This window comes from Neovison vison, chromosome 10, assembly GCF_020171115.1.
Source record: "Neovison vison isolate M4711 chromosome 10, ASM_NN_V1, whole genome shotgun sequence".
Lineage (NCBI taxonomy): Eukaryota > Metazoa > Chordata > Mammalia > Carnivora > Mustelidae > Neogale > Neogale vison.
The window spans coordinates 9,001,778-9,022,720 of record NC_058100.1 but is presented as its reverse complement, the minus strand read 5'-3'; the positions used below and the strand labels follow the sequence as shown (position 1 = coordinate 9,022,720).

The 20,943-nt window shown below is 54.1% G+C and overlaps 1 protein-coding gene across 2 annotated transcripts in view; it reads left to right on the top strand.

The window, feature by feature from the left end:
• Positions 1 to 931: 931 nt before the first annotated feature.
• RXRG (retinoid X receptor gamma) overlaps positions 932 to 20,943 on the top strand; it is a 41,187-nt gene continuing 21,175 nt past the window's right edge. The window contains exons 1-2 of one of the 2 annotated variants that reach the window (XM_044266252.1): positions 932 to 1,067; positions 16,166 to 16,413. In XM_044266252.1, coding sequence (XP_044122187.1) covers positions 1,019 to 1,067; positions 16,166 to 16,413 — 297 coding nt within the window. In that variant the 5' untranslated portion in view covers positions 932 to 1,018. Of the gene's footprint in view, positions 1,068 to 16,165; positions 16,414 to 19,357; positions 19,428 to 20,943 lie in introns of those variants that run through there. The other variant, XM_044266253.1, reaches the window with a different exon arrangement.

Here is a 20,943-nt window from a genome sequence, read left to right as displayed (position 1 = left end):
TGTATAACAGATCCGCACATCAAAGGGATACCTGGACTCTGATTTGTAGCTGGGTTCCAGCCCAGAGAGTCTCTGGCTCAGTGAGGACTCAGTGGTGCCTTCTGAGGGGAGCAGGATGGGATGACAAGGGCGGGATGCCCGCGGTGTGTCGGGCGAATGCATCCCTCCCGTGAATGGCCACCGCCACCTGGAGCCCACGTCTGGAGCCCACCTGGAGCCCCTGCTCGCACGTCTTCCCTGTGAATGCCCCGGGGCTGCACCTGTCAGGCTTCTTCTGTTAGAGCGCAAACGCCTCCGGCCCCAGAGCAGGAGAGGCCCACCGCACACGCGAGGCAACCTGCAGCTTAGTGTTCCACAGCTGGGGCCCGAGTCTCCCCCTTCTCCATCTTGTGCCCAGGAAGGGGCTCTCTCTAGGCCCTCACCCCTGCCCCCCTGCAGGAAAACAAAAACCCAGTGCAGAGGACGGACCGGAGCCCGAGAGCAAAAACGCATGTGCCCAACACCCCATCGATGTCCGTGGGTGCGAATCGAGGAGGAGCGCCCCCCGCCCCTCCCGCCCCGCCGGCTTCCCCCGGCCCCTGCCCCCGCCGCCCCTCCCCGGCTCCCGACCTCCGGGGGGCGGTCACGCAGCGCCGTGGGCTTCCGGGACGCGGGGCCCGCCGCCGGCAGCGCCCCCGGGGAGGCGCGGAGCCGGCGGAGCGCACGCGGCGGCCCAGCCCCGAGTGAATCAAAGCAACAGGAGCCCGTGCGCGGCGGGGCGCGGCGGCGGCGCCGTGCGTGGTAACTGACAGGCACCAGCTGCCGCGCCGCCCGGACGCGCGATGTGGCCGCTCCGAGCGAGGGGCAGATTCCAGACTAATCCCGGAGGGCCGGCCCAGCCCGAGCTGCCCGGGCTGCGAGGAAGCGATGAGCGCTCCTGTTAGCCCGAGTTGAAGGCAGCCCCGGCGGCGCGCGGGAGCCCGGGAGGCCGCGCTCTTCGGCAGACGCTCGGGAGAGGAACATGAACTGAAGAGTAAACATGTACGGGAATTATTCTCACTTCATGAAGTTTCCCACAGGCTTCGGCGGTGAGTCCGGCGCCGGGGCTGCCCCGGGGTCGGGGGTGGGGGGTGGGGGACCTGTCTGGAGGGGCCGGAGGGGAGCCGCGACCTGCGGGCACGCGGCTGCCAGTGAATTAGATGGAGGGCAGGGGTGTTCGTCCGCCCTGGTCGTGCGTTTCCGCGGAGTGGGTCTGTGCGTGCAGGAGGGAGGGAGGGAGAGGGGTGGTCGGAGGCGAGGATCCGTGCACAGCAGCATGAGCGAGCAGAAGAGCGGGCGTGCAGACGCCCCGCGGAGCGTCCCAGCCCACCTGCCCGGGAATGGATCGGAGACCCAGACGGAGCGCGAGCGTTGTTAGAACCCAGTGTGTCTGTGCGGGTGGGCAATGTGGAGGAGTCAGAGGGTATCCCTGGGACGTACCTATTGTCCAACTTGTAAGGAGAAAGATGTGGTGAAAAAGGCTTTTGCCTCTCTACTAAGAGCCCCTGCCATTCTTGGTAACAAGGGCATGCTTGTTGTATTGAAACGCAGATCTCCCTACAGTCGGATTTTTTAAAAAGAAAACGGAGCACTTGAATTTGCCACCCTGTTTTCCTTCCTCTGTTGTCTTCCCTTTTGATTTGCTAATAGCCTCGCGCCCCCTCCCTGCTGCTTTCCACTGCCAGGGTCCCTGCTGGCAGTTCTGTTCCGAGGGTGGAGGGTCGGATCTGGGTGCGGGAGTCTGCGCTCCCGGGACTGGCAGGCGGAAGGTCCAAGTCCCCAAGCCCGGGAGGGCAGCCCCGGCTCACTTTCCAGGGGCCGCCTTCCGTGGGACTCAAGGCTCCCTCGATTCAGTGGCAGAAGCAGTTCAGCCGTCCAGCTTTGAATAAATGGAACCAACAGCTGACCGACCGGCCTGTCACTTGTCAGCTGGTGGCACGAAGCTTGTGCTCTTGGGAGCCAAAGAGGAGCTTTTGCCCTGCGGATGCTGGCAGCCAGGACAAAGCAGAAATTCTTGTTAGGTCTTGAGAACTGAAAAGTCCCTGCTCTCCCGACCTCCTGTGTGGACAGATAGGCAATTCATCCGAGGGCTGGGGTGGGGGTGGGTACAGCTTGCCTCCTTGGCTGTGCAGAGCCCTCTGTGAGGCGTGGAGGAACGCTGCAAGGTGGCCATGGGCCCTGCCAGGGTGGTGTTGGGCTAGGGGACTTGCTCTTTCATTCAGGGTGCCTTGGGGAGTTTGTGAGCCAAGCGTGGTATTAGGTTCTGGGAAGACAGATGTGAATGAGACACGGGCTCTGCCACTTGTGCAGAGCAGGCTTATCACACAGGCACAGTCATATTTCCGGCTCTGTGTGCTTTGGGGTGCAGGAGGAGGCTGTTGCTGGGACTCAAGAGGTGGGGGGCCACGGATGTGTTCCTGGAAGAGGGGATGTTGAAGCCATTGGGGCCAGTCTCATGCTATGACCCAGTGAGAGTGGTGGCCAAGGCCGTGACCGGGACATCTGATCTCGTTTATAGTTGGGTCCTGGGTGTGAAAAGCCTTCTCAGCTCCCGTCTTGGTCCCATTCACAGTCGAGACACTTTTTTTTTCTTTTCCCTCTGAATTCAGTTGTCTGAGGTCAGAGGGATGTGCTTGTCTTCGAGGTTCTTAGGTCTCCCAAAGTCTGGGAGGCTGTGGCTTCATGAATGCCATGGAGACCCTCTGAGCCAGTGGGAGTGAAACAGGGTTGAGGGTAGAAAGATCTAGGGGAAGAGCTAAGAGCAAGGTTGGATAAAGACGGTCTAGCCCCAAATTCAATCGGGGCCGCCTGCTGGGATCTCGAAATGTTAGTCTGCTCAGGGACCTCGAAGACCATCTTAGACCTCTCATTTTTGGAGTGGAAATGGAGGCCTCAACAAGGCAGGGGCCAGTCTAAGGCCACATGGGCTTGAATGGGAGAGAACCTTCCAGAAAACCCCTGACTCAAACTTGGAATAGTGCTCCTTTAATCGGATCTAGTGAAAAGAGCATGAAAGGGAGAGAGAAAGAGCAAGAGAACTGGAGTTGGATTCACATACCAGCTGTGTGGCCGCAGGCAAGGAATTGCCCGTCTCTGAGCCTCAGTGCCTTGGTCTCTAAAATGGAGCTGATAATCCCATCCTCAGGTATTGTTTTGAGACTGAAACGTGCAAACATTCGGAGAAGCAGCCACTTTGGTGCTGTCTGTGTGTTTGGTCCGTAGTAAAAGTTAATATTTTCATCTCTTCCATTTTGCTCAAGCACTGAACATGCAAATTAACCGAAAAATCAAACGTTCCTGGAGAACAATGAATTAGGAATCTTGGGAAATAAAATGAGGTCCACGAAGATGCACGCACTTTTGCTGGTTTGGAGTCTTACGATTGTGGGGGCTCTGGTGGTTGGTGTAATGCGGTTTCAGAGACAAGGAGACACAGCAGTGCAGCCACAGAAGAAAATACGTTAATGTAACACGGGGAGCCAGAGGGAAAAGGGCCACTAGGTTCTTTAAATGTCTCCCTCTGATGCGACTTTTCCTTGTTCCCAAGGGAGGAGAACAATTATTTTGTTTAGCTCTGTTGATGTTTTCCGTTTTGTTTGCGTGCACTGACTCAGAGTGCTAAAACACGGAGCCAGAGGACATCCCCCCCGCCCCCGGCCGCCCCAGCTGCAGGGAGGTCTGTCTGAGAACTTGGCACACCCCTGAGGCACAGGGAAAACCTGAGGACTGGGCTGGCTGTCACCTGCAGAGCCAGCACAGAGAGAGGAAACACGCAGATGCAGTGATTTCGTGCCTGCCCCCCCTTGCCTTTTTATACAGCAGCAAATGGAACCTCAGGGGGTTCCTGGGATCCCCTGTGAGGAGCTCTAGGGAGGGACACAAAGTCACCCGTGGGAGATCCCCCCAGGGAATGTGTCTGGGGCTTTGCTTCCCAGATGTGAGCTCATGGTTCCATCGGTGAAGAGGGGCCGGTTCCTTGGGCTGAGCTGCGGTGACTACCTGGGTCGCGGTGGCCGCGGTGGTCTCGCCGAGGTGCCCCGGTGCCCAGCGCCCCGCCCTGCCTTGTGACGTGCAGAGAACCCTTCCCTCCTTCTCCGCCAAGTCCTGGCTTTGCCAGCTGCTCAGTAAGAGATTTGTTTGCCTGGAGGAGACAGTTGCTGCCTCTAAGAAGATGGCTAAACAAAGCCTGTAATTCCCCCATCCAATTGTGCGGTAATCCTCTGGGGGAGAGCAGGATGGGGAGCAGGGCTCGCCTTTCAGGGAACAAGGGTCGCTGCAGCCGCCCTAGCCCGGGCCCGCTCCCCTCGCGAGCCCTTGACCCTGAAGGCTCCTGACCACCCTCCGAGGAGTCACCACGAGGATCCCGAGGATCCCGCTGCTTTTAGAGGTGAGGAAGCGGAGGCACTGCACAGTGTGGTAACGTGTTGAAGGTCTCGGGGCCGGAAAGTGGCACTGGCCGGGATTTGAACCCAGGCCATCGGGCTCCGGTATCCCTGGTCAGCTGAGCTGCCGGTCAGGGCATCTGTGGACCACACACTTGCTTGGGGACAGGCCGGAAAGCCACGGGAAGCAGCGCAGGCCTTGCTGGGTTCCCGCCGCAGCCCTGCCCCGTGGCCGCAGACCTGTGGCCTGGCCACTGAGGAATAAAACACGGGGGAGTTTGCAGTCACTCAGCAGCAAGGGACTCTGCGGCCCTGCCTGGGGCTGCCCCTGGAGGCCCACTGATTTGCAAGAGTCCTGCCCATCTGGCCTTGACATTTGTGCGGAACACTCTGCTTTTCCCCTAAGAGTCTCCTTAGAGGAGGGGTGGGTCGGAGTTACGTGTCCCCACGTGTTTGTGTGTATGTCTGGGGGGCTCTGTGAGGATGTGCGTGGGTGTGGGAGCCGTGTGTGTGTGTGTGTGTGTGTGTGTGTACACGGATGCATGCGTCAGAACACACTTCTCCCCTCCACAAATGTGTGGGTGGTCACTACTGTGGACGTAAGTGGTTAGGGTTTATGTCGGAAGGCGTAACTGTTTATTGAGATTTAGGAAGGAACATATTTAGTGTAAACTATTTTCTGAAACATTTACAATCTTACCAGGAGACAGAGAGCTGAATAGGAACTGGGGGAAGAAATTGTGCAAAGACTAATCTAAATTCTCCACCTCTTCCTTCCCCTCATTATGTCGCTTCTGTATCTGCAGAGAACTTCGCCACCAGAGCTGGGTGGCTGGGATGCCAGGGGCTCCCAGGGGAAGCTGTGATTTTCTCTTATTGGAAAGTGGAAGACTCAGAGGCCCAGGGAATGTAAAAATTTATTTTCTAGAATGCCTGGGTGTGGGGGGCTCTCATGGGATTGGTCCAGGTCCTGGTTCAGCAGTCGTCACAAGAGTGAAATGGTAGCTAATGTGTATTATGCGCCTACTGTGTGCCAAGCCCTCCTCCACATTGCAAATCTCTCCTCGGCATTGCAAACACCGTCTCATTTAATATTCTCTAGGGCTCCTGGAGGGAAGGCACTACCGTTATCATGGGGAGTGATGACAGTATCCCTGTTGGACTAGATGACCAGAGTCACGGGGAGGTTTAGCAAACTGCTCAAGAACGCCCAGCTGGTAAGGGGCAGACCCAGGATCCAAATCCAGGCAGGTGCGAGCTGCCTGCAGTGCTGGGGCCGTATGCTGTACCTGCTGTTTGTTGGGGGGTAGGGTGGAGAGGAGGTGGGGTGCGGGGGCATGGAGTCCCAGATCTGCCACAAATGGGTGAATTATGTGTAATAACAGCAACTGACAATCTCGGTGCTCATATCATAATGCGTCTTTTGGACATGTGTAATTACAGCAAATGACTGAAATGACTGGGCACGGGGGCAGGGCACTGGGCACGGGGAGGTGCTAAGAAAACAAAAATCCAAAAAGTCTCCAGATGGACCCCGCTTTGTTCTAATACACGGAGCGCGACCTTATATTCTAAGGTGGGGCTCAGCAAACGTTATGAAGAGCGGGAGAGTAAACCTTTGGGTCTTTGCTGGCTCTAGGGTCTCCTGTTGCAACCGCTCGTATCCGAATCCTGTCCTAGGGTGAGAGGAGCCGTAAATGAAGTAGCGAAAGCTAAGGTACAGGGAGGGTCAGGGCTCCTGTCTGTTTGCGAAGCCCGAGGGGATCGTTCTGGAGAAGGCTGAGTGCTCTCCAGTCTGCAGTGGTTCCCATCCCTGCCTCCAACCAACCTCCTCCTGGCTTCCCCACCACCACAGGGCTGAGTCTTTAAAGCTAGACTGAGGGGCCTGCGGGTTGGGGTCGGGGTGGGGGTGACCCCTTAGTTATAGGTGAGGACATGTGGGGAAGCAGGGTGGCTTGCTCCGGACCTGCAGCTGCTTGTGGTCTTCAGACTGGGTTCCCTGGGGTGGTCGGAGGGGGAGATGGGGGGAGGGGTGGGGAAGCCTCTGAGAGCCCTCCCCCCACCCTTTGGGGAAATAACTCGGTTCTACCCACCCCACAGGGTCAATGTTAACTTTCCACAGTGTAGGGGTTTAATAAATAAAGCCTAGAGGATCGTAAACACATGGTCAAAGATCCCCCTTGCCATTTCAGAAAATTTGGAGACTCTAGTTCTAAAGTCACTAGAATTTTGTGCTTAGATTTTCAGGGGAGGTGTGCCTGCTCTTAAAACATCAGGCGGCACTCCAGGCGATCCTGACAAAGCAAAGGCAGATGTGGATTCAGCGCGTGTTACAGAAAGTTCTGTTTTCACAAATCATTCTGGGGCAAGCCTCCTGAGATCTGGCAGAAAGAGAGCTGGGACCTGGGACCTTCAACCCCTCCAAATCTTCAGGAGACCTTGGCCCAGGGCCATTGACTTTGATGAGTCATGAACAACCTGGAACCCCCTGCTGTCTTTATTAAATACCTTGATTGAGAGACAGGGAGGGAGACGGGAAGATTTGAGGTAAGAAATCAAGCTCAAGTTCCTGATGGGATTTCAGAATCCAACATCTGAACTTGAAAAATGGAGAAGCTTGTGATCTTTAATTCAGAAAGCATTTACTAGGAGTCAGAGGAGCAGCCCAGAAGGAGCTTAACACATATGTTGGGATGTTTCTTCTAGGCTGTTTGGCCTGGCTTTCATGTCTGCGAACTCAACATCTCCATCATCTCCTTTGCTGGTCACTAGCGTCATTGGGAAGCAGTCTCTTAGACATTTAGGCGGTCATGGTACCTGTGACTTCTCAGCCTCAGCCATGAGGGGAGTAGAGCAAAGGTCAGAGTTCATCAGCAGGGAGAGAATATTCTAGACTGTGCTGGGAATGCCGGTTGGTGGTTAGGCACACGTTGGCTAAGTATCTGGCTTGTACAAGGGTTGTGCAGAGCTCCAAGAAGGCAGACCCATTCCCTGTCCTGAAGAAATGATAAACTAGTTACACGCTCTGTAGTCTGCCTCCGTATAACATTTGGAGATGACTTATTTCCAGAAAGGTTTCTTGGGACTGAGGTTAAGCGAATGGGTCCCAGGAATTTACGCGTTTAGACCCTGGGAACAAATGATCCTGTGTGCCTTGCCTAATGTTAACATGCACTAGGGGTGTTGTTCACTGTATTTTAGATGATTGCAGTCCTAAGAAGACTGTATTTTGAACAAGAAGTCCAGAGAGATAGAAAAAGGGATTGCGGTAATGGGTTCAAGAGCTGGATGTGGACAAAATGGGTGTGCAAGGACTTTAGGAACAAGGGGTGAGATGGGGGCACCCTCAGCAAATGCTTGAAACATTCATTGGCATTTTTTTTTTAAATTTCCATTTGAGTGGGGTCATCGGCATTGTCTTGGTGGACGTACGACAGGTCCATGGTCCGCCGCTGTATCGAGTTGGTTTAAAGAGACGCACAGTGTTCCTTGTTAGAGGAGCCCCCGCTCCAGGATCCTGGCCTCCCTCTCCCTTACGAGTTAGACACAGCGTAATATCCACCTGTACCATCAAGGTTGATAATTTGGTCCTGGGTAGGAAAAGTGGTACCCAAGCAAGATGTCATTAATTACATGCAGAAAGGTTACCAGAAACTGTGCTAGACTCAACTCAGATTCTAGGTCTATAATAGCTCACAGCAAGTGCTTACAAAGGTCACTTTATCATTCTGAACCTGTTTTTCTAACTCGAGCTAATGGGGTTTACTTCTGCCCTACCAACCACTCTGAATCAGGTTCAAGCTTCCATGAACCAGGCACTGGCTCCCAGGAGGGACTGCTCTCTCCGTAGTGCCTAGCTTGGGGTCTGGTATATGGTAGGCACTCAACAAATATTTTTTTGACTTGATTGAACCAATAACAGACATGGAAATAAACAGTATATCGTTATGAAGAGCTTTGTGAGAGATGGTATGTAGGGCGTGGAATGACCTTGAACCTGGGAGCCAGAAGACACAGTGTTTTTGTCCTGATCGTGTAGCCTTCAGCAAGTCCTGAAAACTCTCTGGGATTATTTTCTTTTCTATAAGCCCTGAAAGTCTGGTTTCTAATCCTAAGCAGTATGGCCTTACGAATTTATGACCTAACTGATTTGGAAAGGTGATTAAATTTGGTCATGGTATGAACTAGTTTGTATTTCCTCCTTTGCCAAAAAAAAAAAAAAAAAAAAAAATGACACACACAAAAAGTTCATGGAACAAGTAAGACTGTAAAGTGTTGCCCCATTTCAGTTACATCTGTTTTGAAGCAATTTAAAAAGCCTGGTAGGAGCATCATTAGCATATTAACCGGGTGTTAATTACAAAGAAGTCTTTTAAAGCAGATTTTATAAAATCTCCGCTTAATAACCATTAGCTTGCGGTACTGGAAATACAAACTCTTCACGTGTGTTACTTAGAAGTAATAAAATTGTAATTTAAAAGTAATCTGCCAACTTGTCAAGAATTTAGACTGATTTTTTTCTCAATTGATCGAAATGAGTAAGGTTTTGCTATAATTATATATAATGCTGGTGATAATGAGGCTGATTATCAATCTTTGCCTGCTTTTCACAACCCCCATCATGGCAGATTTTAGGAGAGGTGGGGTGGGAGGGGCTGGCAGGATGGGAGCAGGGAGGGGCAGGGAGGGGGAAGGAAGAAGGGATGCCACTGTGCTCTCCCCCTCCCCCAAGCACCGGGAGAAACAACCCCATCCCCCACCCCAACAGCTCCAAGCCCTCCTTTAAAGGGACCTACTGGAAGCCGGAACTGCCCTGGGAGACTCCGAGAGGCTGGCTAGGGGCGCAGAACCCGTGAGCCGCTGATCTTTGCGTCCTCCCTTGCTGCTGAGGGACCCTGGGTGCTGAGCCCCTTCTCCCACACACTCTCCACTTCTGTCACTTTGCTTTATTTTCCCCACTGAGAAAGCCAGAAAACGCTTTGAGAGCAGAGAAGGCTTCTTATCAAGAAATGTGGCTTCTGCTTCTGCTCCCTACTGCCTGGGAGTTGGGGACCTCCCACCTTGGAGTTGGCCCCCCTTAAGCTGTAGAGCTCTGTGCCTCGGAGATACCCTCCTGTCCAGGTCCGGGTGGCCGAGAAGCTCCGAGGCTTACTTGCCAGTGCTTTTGAACACGCCGACAGTGACTCAAATATAAGAAACGTGGACTAGCAAACTCCTGGCATCCAAGTGCCCCTTCCCCTGGAGAAGGGAGAAGCAAAGGTCAGGCTGAGCTAGGACCCCGGTGAATGGAAACCCCCACCCCCCCCAAACCTTGGAAGTGGGCGGGGCCAGAGCCTGGGAGGGGAGTGTCTTAGTCAGAAAGTGCCACGGTCAGGGGCATCTGACTGGCCCAGTCCCTAGAGCAGGGGACTCCTGATCTCCGGATCAGGAGTGAGTTTGAGCCCTATGTTGGGTGTAGAGATGATTTAAAAATATAAAGTCTTTGTGTTTGCACCACACCCAGTGCTCCATGTAATACGTGTAACAGTCTTGGAACACTGAAAATAAAATCAAATAAGAAAAAAAAATAAATTCTTTTAACAGTGTGCCAGGGTCAAAGTCCAGAGTAGGGTGGCAAGTTAGATTGGGGAAGGCTGGGAGGAGTCCCAGAGGAGGGTCGTTCATGGTGGGGGTGGGGCTAAAGCCCAGATCTGCCGCCTTCCTCCATTCAGATGCCACGCACATAATTTACGAGTCCTGTTCCCTCGGGCGATGTCTTTAATTTCTCCGTACCCCTGCTTTTGCCTTTGTACAGTAGAGATAAGCAAAGCAACCTTAACGGGGCTTGTAGGTATGAAGTCTGTCAATGTATATAAAGTGTCGGGAACCAGATCTGGCTCCTGGCAATTGCTCGATGAATGTTATATTCTTTTGTTGTTGGTGGTCATGGAAGGAGGTGCCGAACAGTGTCAGTTAAAGCGCTGTCCTGTGGCGGGCCTCTGCCTACCTCGCTCTGCAGCCTGCCTGTGTTAGGAACCAAGAAGCCACGGCCGGGAGGAGGCGGGGGATGATAAGTTTCCCTTACACTAGGAAGAGCCAGCCACGGGGCACCGGGGTGGCTGAGTCGGTGAAGCAATTGGCTCTGGATTTTGGCTCAGGTCATGATCGCAGGGTCCTGAGAGAAGGCTCCTTATTCAGTGGGGAGTCTGCGGACGATTCGCTCCCTCTGCCTCTGTCCCCACCCCCCCACCCCTGCCCCATCTCTCAAATATTATCTCTCAAATAATAATTTTTTTAAAAAAGTATCTTTTTTTTCTTTTTAAAGCAAGAACAAGCCAGGTGTCAGACTGCTTTATGATTCTGGGGCTCACGCACCACGTTCCCCCACCGGAGACGAGGAGACAGGCTTGAGTGTGCGCTGGTGCCCCGTGGGAGAGGGTTGAGTGGGACTGGGCGGTGCCATGCTCCCTGGACTTCAGATGGAGAGTCGTGACTCAGAGATAGTGCCTCTGGACCTCCGTCCCCTCCCCGAGGTGGGTAGTAACCGGTGTCAAGCTTCCATACGAGTTTCCGCTGTGCAGGAGAGCCGTGTTAGCAGGCCAGCAAAGTCTCTGCGTGGCGGCAAAGGGCTGGACACACCAGGCCACTTGCTCCCTTGTCTGGCCAGTCAGGAAGACTCACGCTTGACATTTTCCTTTCATTGGCTGAGGAGGAGGTTGCTAGGCAACTTCCTCACTTTGGTAAGAATTCTGTAGTTCTGAGTACCCGAGATTCTCTTTCTCAACAAGGCCCCCCTCCACACACACACACACACACACACACACGCACACACACACACACACAAGCAATTTGTTACTCAGAGATTTTTGCGTTGGTTAACAGCGGGGACAGAGATTTCTGATGCAAGTGATTTCTACTGATGAACTCTCTGTACTTATATACATTAATTAACAAAAAAATGATTCCATCACTGCTCCCGTCCCCTCGTCAAGTGTCTTTTGAGCATCTGCTACGTTCCATGCTCAGGGCTGGTCCCGTAATGGCAATTGTGAACAGCAAGGGATAGAAATTAAAAAGTATGTGACAACTGGAGGTCACGTGGAGGACCTCTTTGTCCCGGGCCGGATTATGGGGTGATCTGGGCGATCCTAGGGGAAGGGTAGCGTGGCGGGGGTCACGGAGGGGCGCTCCGGGCTCAGAGCAGTGGCGATTTACTGTGTGTGGCCAAGACTGTCCTTAATAGAGCATTTAGCACAGGCCTGGCTCCGTGATCTTCTGCACCGGTGTTCAAGCCACACACAGTCCGCCCCTCACAACATTTACAGGATAGTGCATTAGTGCACCTGCTGCTGCGGCGTCTGCAGTCTCAGGTGCCCTCAGCGATCCACCGAGGTGAGTGTGTGTGTGTCTCCACGTTGCGGGGGGAACTGCGTTCAGGCGGGTCAAGTTCCTTCCTCAAGTTTATGTGCCTGGAAAGAAGCAGAGCCTCAAACTCAACCTTAAAGCTTTGCGGCTCCAGAGGCCCGTGCTCTCAGCGCTGCCCATGCAGACTTCAGGAATCTGGAGAGTTTAGGTGCCCCGCAGGTTCCCAGACAGCTCTGATAGCTGGGGACGCGCAGCCTCGCAGCCTGCAGTCTGGAATCCCAAAGAGCCCGAGGGTCCGGCTGCCGATGACAGGGACCCCTGGGAAAGTGGTCCGGACTCAGACCATGCCGGGTGGCTGGGACCTGCGCCGCTGCTTTGAGGTGCCACCGGACCGTAGCCTGCTCCAGATTCGCGGAGCCGCAGCCGGAAGGGTCTAGGACACCCCGGGCAGAATGAGGCCCAGAAATAGGAAAGACTTTTTTTTAGGTATGTTGCCCCGAGAGAAGACACACCTGAGAAAGCCCCCTAGCCCTTCCCCATCAGATGCCTTCGTTTCTGTTTAAACAAATCCTTGCCTGAGCGAAGGGCGTCAGCTCCGCGGAGTGGAGGGTTTGGGCGCTTCCCAGGCATGTGGCAGCGGGCACAGTCTGGCGGTGGCCAAAAAGGGTTAGAGGGGGTAGGGTCAGGGAGAGAGCAAGACTGCTGGGGCCCGGAGCAGGGCAGATGGGTCTGAAGGGACAACAGGGAAGCATTAGGGGAAACCTTGACTTCGGATCTGGACTAGAAACCGGGTTTCTGGAAAGCGTGTGGTGGCTTTTGGTCCTGGCTGTGGCTCCCACGTGGCTTGAGAAAAAGGGGAGAGAGGGCTGGAGGCCGTGAAAGTGCCGTGGACTGCCACGCTCTGGCCTGTGTCTGTGAGGCCGCGTCCATTTCTCGTTGAGAAACACGCCTGTGCTTAGAGGCACCGCGTCCCACCTTTTCTAAAAGCAAAACGCTCCTGTCTGAGAACCACTGGGTCACGGGAGAGGCACAGAACCAACCTGCAATCCTGGAAGACACATCTGCCTTGTCGGATTTTATTATTATCTTTGTGAATGTGGTTCTAAAGGAGCCTACCGCTTCTGGATCACTGACTCAGCAGAAGCCAATCACTTTTTAAGGCCGTTGCAAACCAAGCTTTAACCCTGTTTCAGTCTGTCTCAGGCATGCTGGGCTCCTCACTGAGCAGCCAAGCCATATCCTGGTTGGCATTATTATTATTATTATTATTAATAACAGTGTACTTTTCATTTCAGTCACCCTCCCATCATCTTATTTTATTCCTGGAACAACTTGTGAGTTCCCCAAAGCCCACGTTCCTATGTTCCTTGTGCAGGTCAGTGTTTCTCCTACACAACATCCCCTTCCTCGCTATTCCCATGTGTTCTGCATATGGAGTACCCTTGGACTTGGACTTGGTCCTAGGTCACTGTACTCCTTTATTTTTAAAGATTTATTTATTTTAGAGAGTGAGAGTGTGAGCAGAGGGAGGGCAGAAGGAGAAGGGGAGAGAGAGAGAGAGAGAATCTCAGGCAGGCTTCCCTGAGCCCGGGGCCCAATGAAGGGCTCCATCTCACGACCCGGAGATCGTGACCTGAGACGAAACCAAGAGTCAGACGCTTAAGCGACTGAGCCACCCAGGCGCCCCTACTCTCTTTTTGAAAACTTAAATAGCTATTTTTAGAAAGGTAATCTGGTGCAAAAATAGAAGCCTAGTCACTTGCTATTAATAGAAGGAAACTGTAAAAATAATTACAGAACTATTTAAAGAGTTGGCCCCATAAAATACTACCGAAGTGTCCCTTACGACTGCGTTACGGGTCTCAGACCTTGCGAACCCTGGGGTTGACGGAAGTGTGACGCGAAGCCTCGTCCTAGTGTGTCCCACAGCTCTGGGCCCGCGTTCGGGGTACAGAAGTGAAAGGCGCGGGCTCTCTGAGAGCCGCGTAAAACAGAATAAAAAGGAGAGTAGGAGGGTCGTCTGGTTGGTCTCTGGAAAGCTGAAGCCAGGAGGGAACAGCGATTGCCTTCAGGTGGCGGGGCTGTGGGGGCGACGGGGCCGCCGTCCCAGCCGGGAGAGCGCGTCCCATCAGGGCAGGCGGGCTCCCGGCTCACCTGTCACATGTCATCTTAGGAACAGGCTCAAGATATACATTGGCCTCTTTAAATGTCACAGGCTTCCAGGGCCTCAGAAGAGTCTAAAATTGTTCTTTCCAATCAGTGGCCCAGCAGGCTGGGAAGATTTTTGGTTTCTCTGGCTCGAGTTCTTGGAAGCTGCCCTTTTCTCTCTCCTTCAGATAAACTTTCAGCTTGAGATCCCTTCATAATTGAGTCATCTTGTACTTTGTGAGGTGATGGCTCTCCAAATCATCCTTGCTGTCCTTGACAGCACACACAGGGGACAGCGTGGGCTTCACGTTGACAGCTGGAATCTAAGCTCTGTCACTGGACACCCGGGCAGCTCCAGGGACCCTCCTGGGGGTGGGGAAGCAAAAACGGACACTCGTCTCCCTCTCCCAGTTTAATGGAAAAGACAGGGAAATAAATAAATATGGCGACACAGTTTAATAGATGCTAGGATATGAGTAAGGGCAGGCTGTTGTTAAAAAATGGAAAAGGGCATCAAACCAGACCAGGAACACCAGGGAAGGCTTCCTGGAGGAGGTGACACTTGACTTAGACCTTGAAGGATGAATCCGAACTCGGTAGAAATGGAGGGGAGAGCGAGTCATCCCGGAACAGTGTGGGGGTAAGGCTGAGCATAAGTTTTCTCATCTGTAAAAAGCTAAAATGATCCTCACAGGCTTATTATCAGGATGAAATGAGTTAACATATGGAATTTGCCTGATGCTATTCAGGACATGTGATAAGGGTCTGAGCTGTTCATTTGAACCCCTTGGGCACTTCCTCTGTGGACCCACAGAGTGTGGTTCCTCTTCAGTTGTGCTGCTTAGATCAGGTGATCGGGATTTATCTGTTTGTAAGACCATTGTCCCTGATAGATGGAAACTCCCTGGGTAGAATGATGGACGATCAGAGTTTCCTTGATCGTGGCAGTGACTGTTCTCTCCACTGGGAGACCTTAACCATGTTAGCAGAAGCTCAAGAGAAACTCCAGGCTGACATTTTTCCAGTGGAATATTTATGTTTAAGAGTAGTTGCACAGTATTCGAAGGGAGCACATCCCTCCCCCCATGCTGCTCCTAATGCTACACTGAGTGACCCCTGAGGTCTCCCCAGGGTTTGGACAGCACCTCGCATCTCGCATGCACCAGGTACTCGAGGTACCCCTTGAATGACCAGGAAACCATGCGGGGAAGCCACGCTGTGATTCAGGGTAGGCAGCCCTCTCGCTTCTCTGGTCTCTGTTTCCTGCTACAGATCCACGGGTTTATAGCTTCTCTTTTCTGGAGAGAAGGTTCCATGCTGTGCTCCTGAGAGGACAGTGGGGCCCCCTCCGTTTCTGTCACCTTGAACTGTGGCTCACCATGAGGGAACTTGGAGTCAACTTACCTGGGAGAAATAGGACCAGAGGATCATGTGCCCAGGCCTGTTCTGCGGGCACTTGTGACCACAGCTTCCTGTGCTTGGGGTAGGAACCGCTTGGGCAGGCCTGTCTACGCTTGCCCTCCTGGGCCTTTTTGTGGCCAGTAAGCCATGCCCAGCCATCCTGAGTCTTCTTCCCTGGTGCTGATAAAGCCCCATGCTGTGGAGACAGGCAGGGCAAAGACTTTAATGGGCACAAAATTGCAAAAGATACAGGTGGCCAAGGGTCTGACAACGTCACCCCCCTCGCCTTGCCATGGTGGAATGTGACCCCTGACAGCAGGAACTGTGTTCTCTTGGGCTCTGAAGCCCCAGCCCCTGGAATCGTACCTGCATCTCAGAAAATGTTCATCGCATGTGAGCGAGTGAGCCGCTCCTGCCTCGCAGGCTCAGCCCGACCCCAGCTCTCCGAGCACCCGGAGCGTGGAACTGGGCATTGCGGAGGAGCCTGGACACCTGCTCGCTTCCTCTCCACGTGTGGGTTTGGACTTGACTCCCCTTCCCCGTCTGGCTGGCCCCGGCCACCAGTCCCTTAGGCGCCGGGGGCTCGTGGGCTGTGCCACTTGTGGCCCTGGGTGTTGATGTGACCCAGTCCGAGGTGAGTTCCAGGCAGGCATCAGGGAACTAAAACATGGATGCGTGTTCTGTCGGAGAGTGGGTTCTTCCTGTGCCTTTAATCTAGCAGCTCAGTGGGGGTGTCAGCAGCTTGGGGTCACAGATATGCAGTGTGGTCGGGAGGAGAGGAGAGCTACAGGACACAAGCAGGGGGCCTCTGTCCACGAGGGGTCATCTCTGTGCCCCCCAGTCTCCCCTCATCTTTGCTCTTCTCCTTACAGGCTCCCCCGGCCACTCCGGCTCCACGTCCATGAGCCCATCGGCAGCCTTGTCCACAGGGAAGCCGATGGACAGCCACCCCAGCTACACGGACACCCCAGTGAGTGCCCCACGGACTCTGAGTGCAGTGGGGGCCCCCCTCAATGCCCTGGGTTCTCCATATCGAGTCATCACGTCGGCCATGGGCCCTCCCTCAGGTGCACTGCCTGCGCCTCCAGGAATCAATCTGGTCGCCCCGCCCAGCTCCCAGGTAGGTGCCCGTCTTCTCTTCGCGGCGACCTCGCACAGGTTGTCCCTGGCTGCTGCTGGAGCTGAGCCCGGGCTCGGCAGGGCTTCGAGGTTGCTTGCTGACGGGTCGTGTCTCCTGCAGGGCCTTCACGGAGTGTGTCGACCATGCCTCATGGGCCAGGAGGCTGTGGCCCACAGGCCACCCCTGTGGTTTAATGGTTTAGCCCTGGCAGTGATTTCCTTGTTTCTGAGGGCCGTTTGTCATTCTGGGGACAGACCCCTCTCTGTTCTTCTCAATTCAATAATGAGTGTTTATCAAGTCCATGAAGTGACTGCGGCTCCACTACAAGCTGAGGGAGATATTGACGCGGAAATGATCAGAATGCCGTGTCTGCTCTCTAGGAGCTGGTCCCCGAGAGGGGGACTGGGCAGGTGTGGCACATGGACAGATCTAGAAGATGGCCTGTTGTCCCTGAGATGGAGGAAAAGAAGGAAACCTCCCCTAATTCCTCGTGTTTCTGCTGCAACAGAGGGGAGGGGGCGTGTGCGTGGGCGGCATGTCCTTGCTGCGCTGAGGACCCCGAGGGTGGCTGGTTGCCACTTCCTGCCGGCAATGTCGCAGCGCAGCGAGGTCGTCCACCTTCCTTTCCTGTGGTGCTCAGCTCTTGCCAGGATGATGCTGCGTAACAATCTTCAAATTATCATGGTTTACAAAAACACACACTTTTTTTTTTTCCCCCTCACTTGCAAATTTACGTTGGCTGGGATGGCTCTGCCTCAGATGGTGGGGGGCTGGGCCAGTCTGCAGACGCGGTGCAGGTCTGCTCCTCGGTCCCAGAGTAAAGGAGCGACAGCTGTGGGGGCATGCTTTTCTCGTGGGGTCTCGCGAGTGCAAAATGAAAACCAGAGCAGCAGGGTCCAGTGAAGCCTCTGCTCGCTTGTGCCCACCAGTGTCCCATGGGCCTAAGCGAACTGTGTAGCTCACCCTAACCCTGGCAGGGCAGGGAACTAGGTGGTGCCTGTTTCAGCGGGAAGTACTACGGAGACACAGTGCAGAGGATGTGAAGAATTAGCAACAATAATCCCATCTGACACGTCCCCTCTCTTACTTACGGGCGTCTCGCTTTGGGGTTACACCGTCCTGCCCCAACTGCGGAATTAGTAGGTTGTGACGCTTCCTTGGAATTTATGGTTTTGGAGAAGAGTCAGGAATCCTGTCACGCCAGTATTTCTTCCTAATACAGCGAGAACTTCTGAGACCACCCTTAGACCATCCCTTTCAAGAGGCTTCCTGGGTGCGGGGTCTGGAAGCAAAGCCATGTGGAGTCACAGAACTTTAGAGGTGATAACGGATTCAGAAATCTATCGACTGGGGGATCCAAGCATCTGGAGAAGACCTTGGGGGTGGTCACTGAGTGGGATTGCGGGAGCTGGGGCCAGGCAGGCAACGGAGGTGCGTGAGTTGGGCGGACATCTGTCAGCTGGGCTGGTGGGGTCTCCAGGGAGCTGCCCCCTTCCCTTGAAGCCATTCAGATATCAAGATTTGACAAGCAAATGGGTCACATGTGGCTAGGCCTTTTAGCTCCAGTTTGTAATCTATGGTTTCACCCGTAGGATCTCCTTCAGAGTATACATTTCTCCCCCATCCCATATTTTGGCCCTTGTGGTGCTAGTGAAAGCCCACTGGAGAACCACTAATTCTGTCCACATTGTCCTCATCCCACCAATTGAAGTAGCAGAGCCCAGTGATCTCAAGTGACGGGTCCCCCCGCATACAGCCAGTCGGCAGCAGAGCTGGGGTTCTGGCCCCGCCGTCCTGACCCCCACTCTGTGTTCATGACGCCGCACTCACCTTGCTGCCGTGGTGGGTGCTGACTCAGTCCGTGACCCCCAAATCTTCCGCTGGCTGCCAAGGATCAAAAGATGATGAATTAGTGCGCCTGCAGAGCCGCAAGGGGGCGTGGCACGTCACGCAGGAGAGCTGCAAGGCAGCGTGTGTGGGCCACGGTAGGCGCGAGGGCGCGAGGGCAGGGAGCAGAAAAAAGGCAGCTCTGAACGTCCCACATGCCTGTTCCATGAGAGTGTGGGGGACCAGTCGGCCGCGGGGATGGCCCCTCGGGATTTCAGCCGCTCTCACTCCTGCCCCAAGCCGAGCTGGTGTTGGGTACCCCTGAGAATGTGAGATCTTGTTTGTTTCTCTCGTGCCAATGGACTCCGGGGAGGCAGGTCCCGGCCGGTGGGCTGGGGACAGAAGGAAACCAAGTTCTGGGCTGAAAGTAAACTCTTGGCAGGGCGCGCCCGTCCACTCATTCAACTATTTAGGAGGACCTGCCGAGTAGCTGGCGGTCCTGGCCGCCGTCCTGCGTTCTGGGGACAAGCGCTGAATAAGGTGGCCGAAGTCTTTGCTTCCCAGCGGTGACACCGTAGCAGGCAAGCCGGACGAACAGCAAAGGAAGGAACAAGATGGTTTCATACGGCAACCATTGTATCTGTGAAGCGATAAGACAGGGTGAGGTGACAGACAGTGACAGGGCTTGTGGGTGGGGAGTGGGCAAGACACCATCCTTCAAGGCTGCTTTTAGCAACCATGCTCCGGTCTGACTGAGCCAAACCGAACCCATAAACTCAGCTTCCTAGCCGAGCGCGTGGCAGGGCCGCTCTTCTTGGACCATATGTCTGTACAGAGGGATTGGGGTTGAAAGGTCAGCTGAGAGCTGTGGTCCTGGCCAACTGGGCTGTGTGCAGAGGCCGAGGCCAAGTTTCACTCCGGGAGCTATATTAAGCTTGCCAAGCTCTGGGGAAGCTCAGCGGCCCGGACACCGAGCGGTGTCGTGGGCTCGGGCTCTGGAACCCCCCGAGCAGAAACATTCTGCCCAGTGAAGCGGCCGACACAGGGCACCTCGTATCTGTTAGCTGCAGTGGGCTGGAATCTGACTGCCCAGATAGAAGGTCTCTGTGCATCTTGTCTTCCTCGCCCCGGACGGGTCTGAGGGGTCTCGTGCAGGAAACATGCTCCTGCGGTGAGCCGGGTCTAGGGTAAGTACAGGTTCGGGAGAGGGCAGTGGGGGAGCTGTGCGCGGGGGCAGCCGCTGCGTCTCCCGTTCCCTGCTCTGTCCTGCTGCTGTTGGAGCTTTGCTCTTTTTTGCTCTTGTTGGATTTTCATTCTCGAGGAGTAAAGAGAACTGAATCCGGTACTGTGGGGGCGGGGACTGTGTAACCTTTTGCAAACCACTGAGGCTTACGTGGATCTCCGTTCCCTTTTCTCTGTTTTTTTGGGGTAACATGCTTTTCCCTCGTTACTCTACAGGGATAGTTACGAATATTAAGGGAGCTCTGGATTTGAAAAATCACTTCTTAAGCACTCTACAGCAGTAAGGTGGTGATGTGATGATTATTACACCTAGGTGATATTACACACTTCAGTGATTTATACTCTAACCCCGTGTGATTGTTGATTCTGGCGCACTCTTGCTGAGAGGTTCCACAGAAGTTCATTACCATAAGCATTCATTGAACCAGGCACTGGAGATTAAAAAAAAAAAAAAATTATGAGACCCAGTCTCTGCTCTGGGGAGTGTCTAAGAGGAGGGAGCAATTTCCAGAAACACCGAATATCTCGTCGGGAAGATATTTATGGGGCTTTCAGACAAAAGGATCTAGGCCCCATTTTCCTGACTCTGTATGTATGTGTGTGTGTGTGTGTGTGTGTGAGTGTGCTGCCTGTTGTCTGGACTTGGAAGCAAGCCCTGCATGTCCTTGGAATGCCCCCACCTGAACCCAGCTGCCTGACCTGGGTTCTGTCCCTGATAACTCCTGCCCTGGTAGTGATTGATAACCGAATTACTATCCTTGAAGATTTTTACAGAGAATATTTAAGTAATAAAAATTGCAAATGTTAGAGCTGGAACAGACCTTAAGAATCATCTTCTGTAGTGATTTAAAGAAGTTAAGCTGTAAAGTCTTTTCTTCGAGAGAAAGCACGCTTGGAAGGCTGTTGTGTGTGTCAGGTACAAGCAGGTTGGGTGAACTCGGGGCAGGAGATCAGAAGCCTTCTCTTTCGCCCTGCCCACTGCCCAGCCACACGCACACTCTGAGTTGGAAAAACCACGGATCGAGTCTGTAGACCAGGAAACTGAGTCTCTGAAGCAGGGACCTGGTTAAGTGACCTGGACAAGATCACACAGTGAGGAAGCGCAGGAGTCCACCGGAACCCAGGGCCCCTCTCTCCCGGTCGGGAAGTCCAAGCTCCCTACTCCTCGCGACAAAGACTCTCACTGGGTTAAAGGAGCCCCACTCTACAGAGTCCGGTCCCTGGAAAAGGAGGGCCTGTCTCTGGCCTGGCAGGCCCTCCGCCTATCTGCATTCAGTGGAATAATTTTGGCCGAGAGCAGCTCAGAAATGCGGGACCTGATGTTCCATGATGGCTCTAGGGCATCCGGGAAGCATTTGGTCCCTGGCTGAGAGGCTGCAAATGGAAGCCAGGCCAGTCAAGTGTGTTTTCGCCCTGTTCTCAGGGAGCGGCCAGCCGCCTGGTGAACCCCTGCTCTGAAAG